The 17016-nt window shown below is 42.4% G+C and overlaps 1 protein-coding gene and 1 long non-coding RNA gene across 2 annotated transcripts; both read left to right on the forward strand.

Annotated features, from left to right (window-relative positions):
* The first annotated feature begins 1138 nt into the window (after window positions 1-1138).
* Window positions 1139-15253, forward strand: igfbp2b (insulin-like growth factor binding protein 2b). The gene is made up of 4 exons (XM_040201924.2): window positions 1139-1598; window positions 8464-8615; window positions 11835-11975; window positions 13941-15253. The coding sequence occupies exons 1-4, from the start codon at window positions 1238-1240 to the stop codon at window positions 14097-14099; spliced, it is 813 nt and encodes a 270-aa protein (XP_040057858.2). The 5' UTR covers window positions 1139-1237; the 3' UTR covers window positions 14100-15253.
* Window positions 1605-2503, forward strand: LOC144388722 (uncharacterized). Its single transcript, XR_013452946.1, has 2 exons — window positions 1605-2161; window positions 2290-2503. It is a non-coding gene; the product is annotated as an uncharacterized LOC144388722 (long non-coding RNA).
* Window positions 15254-17016: the final 1763 nt, after the last annotated feature.

Here is a 17016-nt window from a genome sequence, read left to right on the forward strand (position 1 = left end):
TCAATGGTACGTCACATTCTTCTTCATCATTCGTGCTCTTCTACTCCTCGATTAGTTTAACCTAATTCCTACCTTTTATGTTCATGTGTATGTTACCATATAGGTTGGATTCTTTTGTAGTAGATCATGGGTCATTTTTCTTTCACAATATTTTGGATGTGGCCAATTTAAAACATCCAAAATTTACATTTAGTTGCGACTTTGCAATTTTGCCAACATTTTCACAGAGCAATGACTCAAATACCATTGCATGGTCATTGGCCTCACACTGAGAAGCTCTCCTTAGCATCAATGAATGGTTTAGTCAACCGGTGTTAAATGACAAACGTCTCATTGGAACTCACTTAGGTTTAATAAAAAGAGCATCTATTAAGCAAATAGTTAGTCTTACGATTGATACGAACCTCTTAGTATATGTTAGTGAAGCTTTAGGGATCGTTCCTTTAAAACACTTACCTAAGGTGATCTATGAGTGATGTATAATCCATGTTGTAGCCCTGACAAAGTACAGATGGGAGAGTGTTGGTTTCCAAAGCCCTCACTGAAGAGGAAGTCATGAGTTGGAGAGCCAAGAAGAAGAAGAAGAAGGATGAGCTGCTAATCCTTCTCAAGACTGTGTGCCAGACACCGGGCAGGTTTTCAAATCCAAAACAGATCAGCTGTTTTTCCGTAAAGAAAAGAGAGAAAAAGGCCCATAGTGCTAAACACAAAGTTGAGTTTTCTCTCATGTGGCAAAACAGCTGATAAGCGTTCAAAAGCATACGTTTTTTAGCCCGAGACACTTGGACGTGAGCTTCTATACCGAGTTACAAGCATGTAGGTGTCAACATGTAGATTGCTGGACTATGCTGCCAAAACACAGGGGGGAGCGGAAAAACCAAATATTTTCTGGGAAAGTCATCAAATTTTGTTACAGGAATAACATCATCATCCAACGTGGGAACATAACCTGCCCGGTTGCTTGTCAATGCTGGGAAAGAATTATTCTTCGCTACAATTTTTTGACCTACCAAACTAACCAAAACCAGTCATGAAGATTTAGAATTTTGGGGATTTTCTCCCCCTTGTTCCTGATTCACAGTACCGCTGTAATACGACAGCAGATAGGACCCTGTCAGTGGCATCACAATGTTTACACAACCACAGTTGACTTTTGGGCCACTGAGGTGGACACTTTTACCTTCCAAGAGTCATTTTGACTTCCAGTGGTCTCTAATTAACCTTGAAAGGATACAGAATGTCCATGTATTTCACTTCCGGGTTGCTCTTTGCATACTTTGCATTACCTGGAATCTTACTTGGGAACTTGGCCTTCCGGTGCCCAAGTTGTACCGCGGAGCGTCAAGCCGCATGTCCAACAGTCACTCCGGCATGTCCAGAAATAGTGAGGGAGCCGGGCTGTGGCTGCTGTCCCGTGTGTGCCCGGCTGGAAGGGGAGCTCTGTGGTGTCTACACGCCGAGGTGCTCCGGTGCCCTGAGGTGCTACCCCGGCACGGACTCTGAATTACCTTTGCAGCAGCTCATCCACGGTTTAGGACGATGTGGACAACAGGTGGACTTGGATGTGACGACAAGTCCGGACCAGCAGGCTACAAATGGTAAGTTCTGGGAGGGAAGATGGGAGCTGGAAAGTGCAGTGAATCACAATCCATCTAAATCTGTTGTAGGTTAATGTATGGAAGCCCATGTCAGCCACTAAAAAACATGTCCTGTAAGTCATCATAATGAGATAGTATCTCATGAGATACAATTATGACTTTGACTTACAGGACATTACTATACATGCAGCTGTCACTTTTATCCAAAACTCCCATGGTTTGACATAATTTTATGTGGAGTATTTGGGGGTTAGGTGTCTTGCTCTTGGACACTTCGACTTGGCATAGGGAGGACCCAGGATTCAAACCACCGACCTTGCGCTTCACAGCACACCCTCCCTATCCCATGCGTCACTTTTGCTGTCATTTCAGTGGCTGGAATGTAAAGATTATGAATATTTTTATTATTCAAAGTGTTCATTGCCTAAAAGTCATTTGAGTGTCAATCGTGACCGACTGCTCCTGAACGTGACGTCAGACGCGTAATCTCAGTTCATCCAGAACACCTTTGCAGTTCAACATCGGAGGAGTTTCTCATTGCCTTGTCTCTCCAAATAACGTTGGTAAGTGTTATTTGCCTAGCATGATTAACATTCTCTTTCCTTACATCTTGTTGTCTTCCTCATCTTTTTAATTTTAATATTTTCCAATGACATTGTTTCTCAATATTCTATTTTGGTTTGTTTTACAGAGGCTCTGGATTAAGGACGCCAGCCGTTTGCTGTGTTCAATTGAAAGTGTTCCATTGCGTATTGTTGCAGTTAGTTTACCTTGTTCCTAATAATTTTATGATTCATTTTTTTTATTATTGTATACATGCAGCATATTTTATGTTTTGTTCTTGGTTACAAATGCCTAACATTTTTGTCTTAAAGGGATCTAATAAACTCCAATCACTATGACCGAAATTCATTTGGTTGTCTTTCTTTAATTTGTGGGGAATTAAATGCAAAAGTATGCGGTTATAAGTAAACGGTAACATTCTGGTATTTATAACACAAAAACAGTAATCGTATGGTAACAAACTGTAATCCAATATATGACAACATACCGTATATTACGGTAGGGCACTGTAAATAAAACAGTAAGTTACTAGCGTCGACTGACAGTAAATGGCAGTTAATTCACAGTAAAATTGGTTTACGGTAACATACAGTAATCCATTTTACTGTAACAGTGTAAAAACCATTTACTGTATTATACCGTAAAAAACGGTAAATTCCTGGCGTCCTTGCTGCTAGTAAAATACCGTTAATTTACGGTGAAATTTTTTAGAGTGTATCTTATCATATATCATAGGTTCTCATACACAAAAAAGTAAGTTCCAGTCGGTGTCATTATTCAACAATAACTGAGGTTTTTCAAAGGATATTTCACAGGTGGAAATGACATCCAGACATTCAATAAGAAATCAAGACGTACCGTAGACATAAAGGAATAAAACCAAAAAAAGATCTGGAATCCACACACAAATAAATAGCAGGGTATGTAAGAAGACACGGGAGACATTACTTCTGCCTTCAATCAGCTTCAGATGTTCAGATCCCGTCATGAAAGGATGAACAGAGAACATGTTCTCTTTGAGAGTGGAAGCAGTTGTTGGTTTCTCGCAAATCAAGCCTTTGTTTGCGGCAAGTGTTACTTCAAAAGTTAATTTGTGGATCATAAAACTCCAAATTTCTATTACAGTGCAGCCACACCATGAAGTGATTTTAGTACGGTATGATTTTTCAGATTGATTGAGTCGTCCACTGCCAAGTTGGTGCTGTGTTTTTGTTACAAAGCCGTCCAGTAGGCTCTTCATCAGAGAGTGTAGCATGTTAATATTGCGTGTGTGTGTGCCAGGCTCACCAAGCCAGCAAGTTCTGACCTGCCATCATACCTGGGAACAAATTGAACCATTTACCCGAAAATAACCCTCAGCAGCTGTACGCTGACCTCAAAATAGAAACAAATGACCGAAAACATGCAGAAAGAAATACATCAAACTCACACATACCCAAAGTGCGTTGCTCAGAAATGTCAAGCTTCGTTTTTCCCACATTAATTGTTAGGGTCAAAGCGCAACGATTGATTTGTGAAGATGAATGTCGACACATGCGATAGGTTTGGCAGGCAGCGACAGGCCCACATCTGTGAGCACAAACAAGCTGCGTCTCCTTGGTGAACCCACACCACGTCTGCCACTCACGTACCCTCACTGCTCTCCTGTTGGGACGGACCTATTTTGATAGTATGTCGTTTGTGATACCTGAGAGTGATTTAATTCACTTTAAAAAATGTCCAACGCTCAACCGATTGCATTTTGTAAGTTTGTAAGTAAATAACAGGCTGTAAATATAGAGGAGACACAGCACACATGCTCTGTGGAATCGTGTTGGGAACGTTTCAGACGTCGTGGCAACAGGTGCAACATAATTTTCCAATCAAGCTCTTTTTTTCTTTATAATCATCGCTGGGTCGTGAAGAATGTATTTGATGAGCTCACAGACTTTCACATGAGGAACAAAGTCAACGCAGGTGGTTAGGAATTTTCATCAGGAATCTCAGGGAGTCAATTGCAATGGTGGAGCATGTATCAGTGACATGGATGCATCACTGTAAAACAATATTTGTATTAGCCATCAATAAGTCAACATGCACTGTGTCGCAAGTGAAGGTCAGTTTAGTAACGTGTACTCTTTGTTCAGCACAATCCTGTGTTCAGTGAAGTTGAGACCAGATACTTATATTTCCCCACAAGTCCGTCACTAGCAGAGCTATGAAAGGGATTTAATGGCAACTGGCTTATAAAATAAGATGTATTTGAATTACACAATGGCAATGACTTCATGGTCATTCATTAAATAAAGGAAATTGCTCACAGGTCCAAGGATTATCTGGAGGATTAGGAGTTCTGGAGGACATTGGTCTTGAGTTTCTTTTGGGCTGAAAGCACTAAAATAGCCTGTATATATTCTATAAACTCAGTCCAGTACATAAAAGAATCACATTGGACTAAACTGAGTTTTACAATTTCAGTCTCCAAGGCAGTAAGTAAGCGTTATATCGATGTTGTCAGGGTTAAACTTTAAAGTGTTTTTATTTGTTAACCTCTTAACTTTAGACATACCTTAGTTTGCATGTTTAGATATAATATGAGACAAGCTTTTGAGGACACAATCTGTCATATCCAGTATTGTTCTTGCGGTTGCTAGAGCTCTATGCAAAATGGCATTTGTGTATCCGCTGCTATTTAAACTACACAAACCTCCAATCCTCTACCGATGACCCCCCCCCCCCACATCCCCCACACCCACACTTCTCCAGGCAATAGGAAACCACTGGGCTGTGCTGTCCTTGTTTGCCCTTCCCTTGCGCATGCCTCTGCATCTGTCTCCGTCGTGTTCTCGGGTTGTCGTTGGTCCATGACTGCTGTTGTTGCCCTGCAGGGAATCCTCTGCTGAGACATGCTCCATCTCCGTCACTCGCACTCAGGTCTTTAATTACTCTATGTAGATGTGTGTGCACACAGCCAGAGGAAGAGAGGTAGACATCGCTTTCGGGGGAGGGGGCGCGGCGTGTTGCTGCCTGCAATTCTGAGAAAACTGCCTCAGAGATGTTAATAGGAAGGCCTCCCTGCTTTGTGCTAATCCTAAAATGGGACACGTTGGAAATGTGTTGCGTAATATGATTGCAACATTGATGAGGTAGAATTTGAAGATCAGTACATTCCCTCAAGTACTCTAATTCAGTACAATTTTAAGGCATGTATACTCCAATCACCAGTGTAAAATGTCATTGTATGCTCCTTTATACAAAATAATCAACACATTAAAATTAAAATAATAATGGTGAATAATACTAAATATATTTATGTAACAACATTACAAAGTGTTTCACAAAACACAAATATTTACAATTTAGAAATTCACAGCAGCAATAATTGAAGTTTTAAGGTGATGATTTTGGCCGTAGCTTTTTGTAACCAGAAGTGCTGCGAGGGGAGAGCTGAAAACTAACTTTTTAAAATTCCAAAATCTCTGATCTGAGAGTACACGACAGGGATTATTATGAAATTTGAACTAGGGTCATTTTGTTTACTGATAGTATTCACAAAGGTAAAATGTACAAAATACATAACATGAAGAAATACAATCCACATTGTTGTGTGTAATGTAACACCGGACCTTTGACATGTTGTGTCAATCGACACTATAGGAGCACTTATGTAGATGGCATACATTTCGTAAAACAAATCCACCGTGAACTTACACTGCAGCTATTGTCTTTAAAGTCTGCAGACGCTTTAGGAGCTCCAATTGGCAACAATTTTCCTCTGAAACTACAAAGGCAGCTTCACTCGTTTTGGATGAAACAGGAAGACCACGCGGACGCACGTCGAAAGAAGGAGCTGACCATAAAGGGTCTGAAGCTGATCTCTGGCTCCGCAAAACCTTCTGCATCATTCAATTGCCCTTTTTGTCTGTTTTCCAGCTGCAAAGTGTTTGAGGCGGGCGATCCTTAAGAGGACCCAGTTACACTGACAAAGGTTCGAAGTAAGGCCACTTTCTATTTTTTTAGACCACTGAGTACAACAGGGCACATACAGAAATGCTGAGGAACTCTGGACCGACATTACTCATTCTGCACTACGAGAACTGTGAAAGCATTGCTCAAAGGCAGTACGCGTACAAGCCAACAGCCCAAGACAGGTAGTTTCTATGGCGCTGAAGACAGAATCAACAACACCGCATTTAAGTGACAGCTGTTGGCTCAAGACAAGCATTGGGTGTTTCTTTCTCCTCCCAGAACATGTTTAGCACAACTAGTGCAGCTTTACAACTCGTCTATAGTTAAATCAGGTTTAGCCTCCACTGAGTTTTGCCTTTTTAAACAAATAGTAAAAGTTAAAGCAGTGTTCTGGCAAAGTTAAGGGGAAAGAAGTCAGAAGAATCACTTTTCTTTTTTCCTTTTTTACAGTAACGGACTGTTAAATCCAATCTTTAAATCAATCTCTCTCTCTTGAATATGTTTGATGTATAATTATTCTTTTAATGTTGTTGGATGTCTTAAAAGTTGGGTCATCATTTGAAGCTTCTGTGCTCAGCTGGAGGTTGTAATTCATGACTTTTGGCCATCACTCGATATGCAGTCGATTTTGGGCATGAAAGAAAAGCAAAGTCCGCTCAACCCACCGTTTAAATCCAGAGTGACATATATTGTGTATTTGTGTGGCTCATATTTTGTTCAAACATTCTTGGTCCTCACAGCTTGAAACACTTTTTCTTTCATCTGTTTGTTTTTTTACAGGAATTTTCCTCCAATAATAAAAGATCTGCGGCTGTATTTCTTGGAGAGATGCATTTAGTTACATTAAACAGGAGGGGGCGTTCTCAGTTTACGGGATTACAAACACGGAACAAACAGTCCGCAGGAGCAAATCATGTCGGATGGAGGGATTCGTGACTCTTCAAGATGTTTGCTACAAGAACCAAGTGTGTCCTTACCACAATAACTAATGTGTAATAACCATTAGTTGATCATAGATCATTGAAACAACTCAAGAAAACTTCTGCCGTCAATTTTTTTTTAAACGATCTAACATTTGCAAGTGAAAGAATGTGTCTTTTAGTATAATGATAATTTGGTATGTGATGAATGCGCTAATAACACAAATGTTTGTTGCTCAGAATACGTCTACCAACACATTGCTGAAGTTCATTCTTACATGCGCGACAAATGCTTGGAAGACTCCAAAGCGCATTGATACTGACAACGACTTCTCAAATAACATTGACAAAATTCAATAAGAAAATGTAAATGTTTAATGTGAAGAAAATAATATCTGTTTTAATTTAGAAGCCGCACATAATTTCACACCTGGCAGAGTGCACGTTAAAGACGTACGCGCATTGACAAACGCGTATATCCATTGCAGAAGGAGTCGTAGCATGTAGAAGGAGCTCTGTGGATTCGGGGGGGGGGGGGGGGGGGGGGGGGGCGTCCCTCTCAGGCCTGATTTACAACCTCAGGGTTCTGTTTCTGTTTTTTTAAGCGCTAATTACAGACGCACACACACACACACACACACACACACAAGCCTCTGGCAGAAATATAACCTCCCCCCCACAAAAAAAAAACTACTCCCTACAACTCCCTACTCAGCAATATCTCATTATGTCAGTTCTCACTATGACTATGCTCGTAAAGATCTGTACAATGTTATCTATCAATTTGAAATCCTACGTGTGTCTCTGCTCTGGATTATCTTGCAGGCGTGTCGTGGTTTTTCCCGTCCCCAACTAATGCTGAACACACGCTGTTTCTAACATTGGCAGGAAACACACGGAGTGACCCCGCTTAGAGGAGGCCTGTGAAATGTGGCCCTTCACTGTCGCCATAGTAATTATAGCCATTGTAACACCTCACTGTCCAGTGTAGAATTAGTTCAATGAGGTACGAGAGACACAGGATGCCTCAAGGACATAGAATGATTGTCTAATTTGAGGATTAAGATGACTTGTGAGTGGCCTGTTATTAGATAAATGTTGGCTTTTAATAGCAGCTTGTGATTAGGGAATAGATAAACGTATGCAGACGGATTTGCGTGAGTGTTTTAAAGAGCTGCAGAGAGGCTGAGGTAGTTTTGTGTGCGAGTGGATCATCTTTCCCTTAACTTCATAAAAAGCAAGACACCGTAATGCTCGAACCAAGAGACTCAGAATACGCTTTTCTGAGAAACTCCGAAGTATTAAATGTTACACTGAGATTAGAACCAGAACCTACACCAAAGGCTTTGAATAGATTATCCTTTCCAGGAAGGCCTGGGCAGAGTTCACTTACAGATGCCGCAGATTAAGCTCGTGTCTTTGTTCTGTTGTAGAGATGCATGGAACTGAGAGTCCTCTTACCAAAAGACCTGCCCCAGAAGCTCGGGTTTGGCAGGAGTCCGCCATGAAACAACACCTGAACGACCGCAAAACCAAGATGAGGAAGAATCCACTGGAGGACCCTCGAACCCAGAAAGTGCTTCAGGTTAGATCCGAATCTAGAAGTTGCACTTCTTTAATTAAAGGTTTGTTGTACCGTCTTGTGGGATGAATTGAAACATTTAAGAGGTTCCAGCCAAAATGGATTTCCACCCTTGTTGTCTGGATCTGAAAGATACTTTTCTAAATATAAATACAACACCCAAACATATCTGCACTATGACACCAATGACACATGCATGGGCTATACGTTAGAATACATGGCCTCTACAGGCATAGCAGCAGATATTAAAATCAAATTTAAGTGCAGGGTGATTTAGCATAAACTCAACTCCCTAAAAACGATTTGCTTCCTCCAGCAGCAGCATCGCTTGTGTTCACGTTCTGCGTTCGTTGCAAAGCGAAGCAGCGACTGAGGGTCAACAAGGTGCCGTGCGAGCACCACTGACTGGTACGGTGGTGCCCTCCTCTGGGCACTCTTTCACTCAAACAGGCATACGCACGTGCACACAGTCGGTTTTGCATTCATCGCCTGGGTGACTTGCCCTGACCTCACCCTCAAAGACATCCTGCCTAAATCCCTCAACTCGTTGCTGTTGTCGATGACATTTCAGAATATCGCCCTGATAGAATAAGCCTTTAAAATAAGAAGACATGATGCAACCACGTTGATGATATGCTGATAATGGAGCCATGTGAAATGCTATTCATAAAATGGCACAATAATTTGACTACAGATATTTATACTCGTATATCAACTTGAAAATCATGATTGCGTTCCGCTTTAAAGCGGTAATGCGCTTTGTGCTTTTATTGACGCTTTTCCAATGATGTATGAAAAGAAAGAAGTTTCGAAGTTTCGATAATCGGCATCTTCCTGTTGGAAAGTAAAGTTGTTGTTTTGCCCTCCACAGCGGAATGTGTGTTGGCAGTTTGATGCAGTCTAAAGAACACCCCCTCCACCCTACCCCACCCCAACCCCCACCCCATTCTTTAACACTCACTCAACATTTCACAGTCTAAAACGCAGCACTACAAAAAGTAAAAACAGTTAAATGGGGCGGCGTACAAACACAGATATTCTCTCTGTCTCATGCAAATGAGCTTGGGCCCCGGGGGAAGAGGTGGGTGGGGAGAGGGGAGGGGAGGGGAAGGGGGGGGGGGGGGGGGGGGCGACACATGTGGAGGCCCATATATGTCTCAGCCTGGCAAACAACCATGTGCATTTGCCCATTTTCTCCCTCACTTAACTCACTCGCTAGCACCGAAAAAAACATAAAACAAAAAAATTCATGAGCGGGAGGGTGCAAAACATTGTCAACATCATTAGAAGCAACAAAGGAGAGAATGCGGTAAAATAAGTTGTGCAGCTGGGCAGGGTGAGCGGCTTCAGGGCATCTGGTTTTCAGCATGGATGCACTTTGTTCCGCTTGTTCTTGTGAGGTCAAATACTGTAGACATAATATTTTGATGTCAGCTTGGTTTCTATCACGTTTGTGGCCTTTATTTACTTAATTATGCGAACACATTTGCTTCAGTTAATTAAAAGTCTCCACCGCATTCATATTATTGTTTTCGCACAGAGGTTTTCTTTTCTTTACTTATTTTCCTCAATCTTTGGCCTTATTAAACCCTTTTTAACACTTTATTTGAGCCATTAAAAAACACAATAAGCATAGAAACCAAGCTAAGCAACTTTTTTCATGAAAAGCAGCATTTTGGAGACTTAATATTTCTCTGAAATCACATGAAATTAATTGGAAATTGTGATGTAAGTCATTGTCATTTTCTGAAAACATGAGTGAAGATATGGGAATGTTATCAGAGACAGGGTTGCAGAGGGAGCTGCTCTAACTGAATGATTTGTTTTTTTAAAGACCCGGGGATGCACATTTAGAAGAAAGTCAGATATTGATTATAAAATGCTCCTCATGTCTGCCTGAGGCTAGCGGCTCAATGCTACATTAGCTTCCAGACACCAAACACACCAGAATCTCCGACCCGGTTCAGTGGCGGACTGACCATTTGGAGCATTCGATTCATTCCTGGCTGAATACCTCTCCTCGATAGTCACTGTATGAGCCTTTAAACGTTTTTAGAAATTGTTGATTTCTGTGCAAAAAGAAGGGAATCCTGCACCTGATGTAAGGTGGTCTTTTTATTCACTACATTTGCTCTCTTCGCTGTTGTTTTATCTTCTTTGGTTTTCCTTTGAGCAACTCATCTATAACGGTTAGGCCTGGAGGTCAGGCTTGTGCTCATGGCACTAAAGCATCAAAGCATCGTTTTTCAGGCCAAGGTCCCCCAAACTGATGGCGAGATGGAGCAGGGACCCCTTATTCTACAGAGTTTGGTCCCCCATCTTTTATTTTTGAGCTTCGCGCTCTTTAGACGTGAGCATGAACGCGATCCGATTGGCTGGTGCCTGTGCTGTCGTATTAGCATGAAAGGTGCCGTGAGTGAAGACGGACGGGGAGACAGAGAGGGAGAATGAATGAGAGAGAGCGAGAGCAATCACAGACTAGGAGAAAGTGTTAAAAGAGTGAGCCGGAGAGAAAAAAAGGAGTGTGCTACTTTTCAGCCAAATGTCCGATAAGGCTCACGGCACACTGAGCCTCCTCTCGTCCGTCTCTCTCATCTTCAGCCAACTAATCACAAGACCGGACCCCTTTGATCCCACCGGCAGCCTGAAACACTGATAGCTGTGTGTTACACTAAAGTCTGTGCTCGTGCTTGTGTGTGTGTGTGTGCACGTGGATACTATACGTGGCCAGTGTTTATGCGACCGTCCGTGCAACAGGAATAGTGTGCGTTGTATTTCCGAACATGCGTCTGCATTAGTGTGTGTCTGCGTAGGACCCTGTGTAGGTGCATGTACGTGTGTGTGCGGCCGTGACCACCTGCTGAGTCTGGCCGCTCACATTGCACTCCACGAGACTCACATCAGTCCCGGCGGAACTTTCCGGTTGCCTTACCTCTTGCCCCTCATACAAATGTTAGCTATAAATGTGTGTATTTGTGACATTTTTACAAGACACACAGCCGTATTTTATTTCTCCTTTCTTTTTATTGAACAGAACACACACATAAAACTTATACCGACTCCATTTAATGTCTTCTGGTGAATCTATTATTTCACTTTTTGTTGAAAGTTAAGTGCTTTTACTCCTGTAAATGTATTTGTACACCTTTTGGACTAAACGCTCAATGGCAATTGTCCCATTTAGCGCGGGTGTCAATCACTTTGTCCCTGCTCGTCCTTCAGAGTGCATGTCAGCAGGAGCTGGACAGCGTCTTGGAGGAGATCTCCAAAATCACCTCTCAGGATAACAGAGGCCCACTGGAGGACCTGTACGTACTGAAACTCCCAAACTGTGACAAACACGGCCTGTACAACCTCAAACAGGTGAGCCATAGACGCACAACTACTCATTCTACCTCTTCATTCTACCTTTTCTACGTTACTCAACTGAACACGGCAGCTGGAACAACATTGCAAACGGGACAGGCAATGTAACTGTCAATAAAAAAACTACATTTTCAGATTGAGGTCACACACTCTTGGAAATAAAGACACATTACTCACAAAAATGTCTTTTATAGATGTGCAGTTCAGAATGACCACTAATAAGACAGAACACCTCAAATGTAATAACTAGTTACGTAGTTACACGAGTGACCTAATCAAAAGTCTTACTATCTAACCCCATTTAGTTCTGGACGAAATAAATCCTACATATGAAGCAGCTTTGTGCATTCCCCCTTATTACATGAGGCCGAGCATCGGCATTCACCGCCAAATAAATAAATCTGTTCCTGTTAACAGCATCTAATAATAGGTAGAGTGAGGCCAATCTATTCAGCGTGCATGGAGGTTTCCCCGCATCAAATGCGTAGTGAGCTAATTTGTCATCACAATGAACGTAGAGAAGCTCGTCAGATTCCTGGACACACCTCATCACTGTTGTGGCAGAAGAGCTTTCGCCTTGGAGGGCAGATGGACAACACCCACTGTGACATCACTCATTTAAGTTTTTTGTTTTTGTTGTGGCGTGTTTCGGAGTTTCGGCCCACGGGGAGCAGTGTGCGGCAGCATTGTCCTGCTCCCCGTGGGAAGGACACTGATGAACGACACTGCTGTTTACTTGACCGTTCTCTTTAAATGATGGATAGGGGATTCTGTTCCGTGCACCTTTTTGTTCGATTCTCCCTTGGATTTCCCCTCCCTTCTCTTTCATTCTCTCTCTCACCCCCCTCCGCCCCACCACTCCCCTCCCAACCCCCCACCTGCCACCACTCCCCTCCCAAAGCCCCCTTTTTCTTTACACCCCCCCCCCCTCTTCCTCACTTCTCTTGGTCTTGCAGGCACGCAAACAGACGCACAGACACACAAATGTGCGTTGAGATGTTGTCATCATGAATGAGGCAAAAGCCTCTGAGCTCAAGGTTACAAGGCAATAAAAACAGTTTGGCGTTCTTCATGGGAAGACTTTTGTTAAGCGGAGGAACGAACTGTGCTTCCGACTGGGGGCCTGAATTTGAATTCTGCACATCCATAGAAATTGGGATGGAGGAAGACAAACAAGGTCACATATCCAGTGTTTCCTTACGGGGGATAGTAGAGCAGAAAAGAAGATTTGAATAGAGGCCACAGTTTCCTAAGGCAGGGCTCTCAACCTCTCAGCCAATTTTCATCACTGGTCACAAACAACAGCATTGTTTCGGACCGGAGTCCTCGGTTCCCAGGGAGGAACACTGTACCTCCTCAACACTCGGCTCCCTTTTGGAGTTGTCCCTCCTTGTCGCGGGGTAATTACTGTAACTGTCACTTTTTTTGTTCTTTCTCATCCAAGGAAGAAAATGAAAAGTCTTTTCTTTTCCCTCCAGCTCTTCATTCTTTTGGCCGTCCCCTCCGCGGCCGCCCCGTGTGCGCGGCGTAAACTGTGTCCACTTCAATTACGACCTCGTTTCTGAGAAGAGGCGGGTGGAGGGGGGAGCGGGGCGGAGGGGGGTAGAGGGGGGGGTCCACTGGCATGCCGCTGTGTGTGTGTTTTTGTTATTGTCTGTGGTGGCATGTGTGGATGTGGATGGGTTGTGAGTAAGGGGCATGACCTGAGGATGGGCTGTTATTGGGCGAGTGTGGTCCCACCCAAGCCATAGCCCTCAATCTCATCCAATAGCCCTCCACCACCAGGATATCCACAAGTACACACACACACACACGCATCTCAGGCCACCATAGGCCATGCTTCATTAACGCACCCCTCATTTCCCACTGTGCATCTTTACCCCTCCCTCTTTTCCTCCAGTGTTTTCTAGTTGTGTCTAGTTTGTGTTTTTCTCCTCTCTCTCTCTCTCTCTCTCTCTCTAGTGCAACATGTCCACCCACGGCCAGCGGGGCGAGTGCTGGTGCGTCAACCCGTTTACCGGGGTCCAGATTCCAACGACGCCTAAAGTAAGAGGGGATCCCAACTGTAACCAGTGGCAGGAGGAGATGAGAGAGCTGCCCACTGCAGCAGCGTTCCACTAGCACTGTCCGGGACGCCCTTTGAATGGGTTGGGTTTCCTTTACAATTCCAACTGTGGCGGGATTTGTAAAAGATGTTGCAATGTATGAAGGCTTTCTCTCATTTTTTTGTTGTTGTTATCACTAGGTTAACATATTGTTACTGTCAGGCTATCTAGACCACAGCCAATAGTGTGTCCATCCCTCAGTGCCCTTCCCTCTGCGAGACAAAACACTGTTTTGTTTTCTTTTAATTAATGCACTGAAATAACAGGGTACGGGAGTTTTCGGCAAGTATTTATTAAACCGGAGGAGATTTGGGTTTATTTGTTTAGAACTATTTTTAGCTATGGCCTAATACACATTTGGTAGGTATTTATAGATTCATGGCAGCAGGACAGTTTATGTGCCATTTAGTCCAACTAGCGCGCTTGTTGTTTTTGTAATAAACAAACGTGCCAACCAGTGCATTTATAGAGGAAAAAGTTCTATCATGCCTTGGCTATGCAGGCAGTACTTGCCAGGATCTTTTCATTGTTGCTTTCGGCCATATCACTGGAATTGTTGACAATAAAAAAATACAAATAGAAGTTTATCAGCCTTATCTTTTAAAGCTGCATTGATTAATAGTTTGGGCCACTTGGGGGCAGCAGAACAAGCTGTAAAAGAAGACATTTGTAATTTGTTATTATTTCAGCTATATTAGCATTCCTCTTGAGCTGTGTGTTTTACCCCCTGACAAAAGTTAATCCAATGTTGACTGTTTCGTTTTTACTTCCTTTGAATCTCTACCAACTCCATCGAAAGAGATACGTCTCTTTAGCTGCTAAAGGGTTTCCTTCATAAGCCGCTTCGCCCAGCTAGCATACACTGGCTTCAGTGGGTACTGTGGGATGGTTAATGGGAGACCTGACAATGAACAAAACAATGAAGAATCCTCTTAGGAGATGAGAAAATCTAAATTGCCTTTGGTTTTGTGTCAAATGATTATTATTGCATTCAAAGGACTTGTATACTCTGCAACAGTTTGGCTAAGCTGAAGATAAAGATTTACAGGTGCTCCATGAAATCCTTCATATGTATGTGCACACTGTTCAGAAATCACTTTTGTGACAACTTTTTTTGTTAAATAATTGAATCAAGAAGGTAATTAAAAGTTCACTGTATCAGTATCACTGTCATACTTGTCATACAGTGTCATGTCATACATTTTGTAATGTTCCTTCATCATCATTCATTCCTACATCGTTTGCTGTAAATTAAATTGAACTTTTGAACTCAGGGTTTCTAACGCGACACCATATCCTCGTGTTGCCATAAACCCACCCATCAGTTTGGTTAGCTGCAGAGAGCTATCCTTGTTATTTGTCAGCAGTTTTTCCATCAACACTTGTCAACTCCAAATAACTGTGACTTAAAAAAAGGGCACTTGTGGTAATAACGCTTGAACCTGGCGTGGAGCTTCAGTATTTTTATTACTGCTATGTGCAGAGACATGCATGTGTGTGCATGAGCACATATGTGCAAGTGTGTGTGTGTGTGTGTGTGTGTGTGTACCCATGTGTTGCTAGGGTTACTAATGAAGTGTTGAGAAGAGGAGGGCTTAGGATGAGCGGCTGACATTGACAAACGTGACACTAAGCGGGGAGAGGTGTCTATGAATAAACCAAGTATGCAAATGCACACACACACACACGTATTTCTGTTGCAGATCACGGTCTATAGATGGGTAACTCACCAAGGGAAGTGAGGGTGCTATTAATGATTCTGAATGCCCAAGACAAAACTAGATACCGTGACAACGTGTTTAACTTTGTGCAGTATTGTCTCACTTTTACAGGAAGTGCTGGAACAATTCTGTCATCCTGAGACTGTAAACCATCCGCTGATCTGGTCCGTTTGACAGTGAGTGATGTGGGTTGATTCTTCAGAAGATACAGCGTCATCAGAAAGTTGTGTTGCATGTGTTCTTATCGCAATAAAGATTACGGAGGATGTGCTCTTGTAAAACTGAATCCCAAATTGGTCCCGATGTGCAGGCAGCACTATGTATGTGGACTCTGCCACCAGTGTGTGAATGTGTGTAAATGCATGAATGATGACATGCAGTTTACAATTGCTTTGGACAATGAAACGACTAGAAAGACGCAATACAAATTTAACATCAAACAAATACATGTGAATACATCTCTGAGGTCAAACTGTTTCTCAAGTCAGATTTGTATAGAACTCATATGTACATAACATAAATAGTTATAAGTCCCTCTAGCTTTCAATCCTCTCCACACTGGAGTGAAATTCTGAGCGAGAATACACTGTAAAAAATGAGACAAATCCCACAGGTTTAGGCGTTATCTTTTGGGCGATTCCAAGTATTTTTATTATTATTTTGATCTATTTCTTTAATGTAGCCTTTTGGAATGCATTTTTTTATCTGGATCATCCCCGCCCCCCCATCTGGTCACATTAGGAAACATTTGGCCCACAACCTTCGAAATGTACATATAACATGTGAGTATTGTTTTGAGGCAGACTTGGAAATAAACATTGTAAAAAGGTCAATTCATTTTTTAGATTATTTTCATTGAGACTGACTAATTAAGATTGATTCATTATCATCATTGATGTTCAGGCAACAGTTAGGACTTGTAAAATGTGTATATGCTATGCAGCCTATTACATCCAACCCAGGGCTTTAAAAAATCCCCAATCCACAAAAGTAGCCATCTACAGTATTTGCAATCAAATAATTCAAGACTTGGGTGCAGAGAAAGGCCTCTTTGAAGTTCTGGCCAAAAGTGTATCATATGAGACCAGACCTGACCGGCTGTGGCCTTGTAACCTTATACATGGGCCTGTGTGCCAGTTAGCTGAGCACGAGTTCAAGAAATGCTCTTTAATGACAACTTTACAGCACTGTTCACGTTTTGTGACACAGTTT

This window comes from Gasterosteus aculeatus, chromosome 16 (assembly GCF_964276395.1).
Source record: "Gasterosteus aculeatus chromosome 16, fGasAcu3.hap1.1, whole genome shotgun sequence".
NCBI lineage: Eukaryota > Metazoa > Chordata > Actinopteri > Perciformes > Gasterosteidae > Gasterosteus > Gasterosteus aculeatus.

Coding starts and splice junctions, on each gene's coding strand:
- igfbp2b (XM_040201924.2), top strand. CDS start 1,238: ATGTCCATGTATTTCACTTCCGGGTTGCTCTTTGCATACTTTGCATTA. Junction 1,599..8,463: donor GGACCAGCAGGCTACAAATG/GTAAGTTCTGGG, acceptor GTTCTGTTGTAG/AGATGCATGGAACTGAGAGT. Junction 11,976..13,940: donor GCCTGTACAACCTCAAACAG/GTGAGCCATAGA, acceptor CTCTCTCTCTAG/TGCAACATGTCCACCCACGG.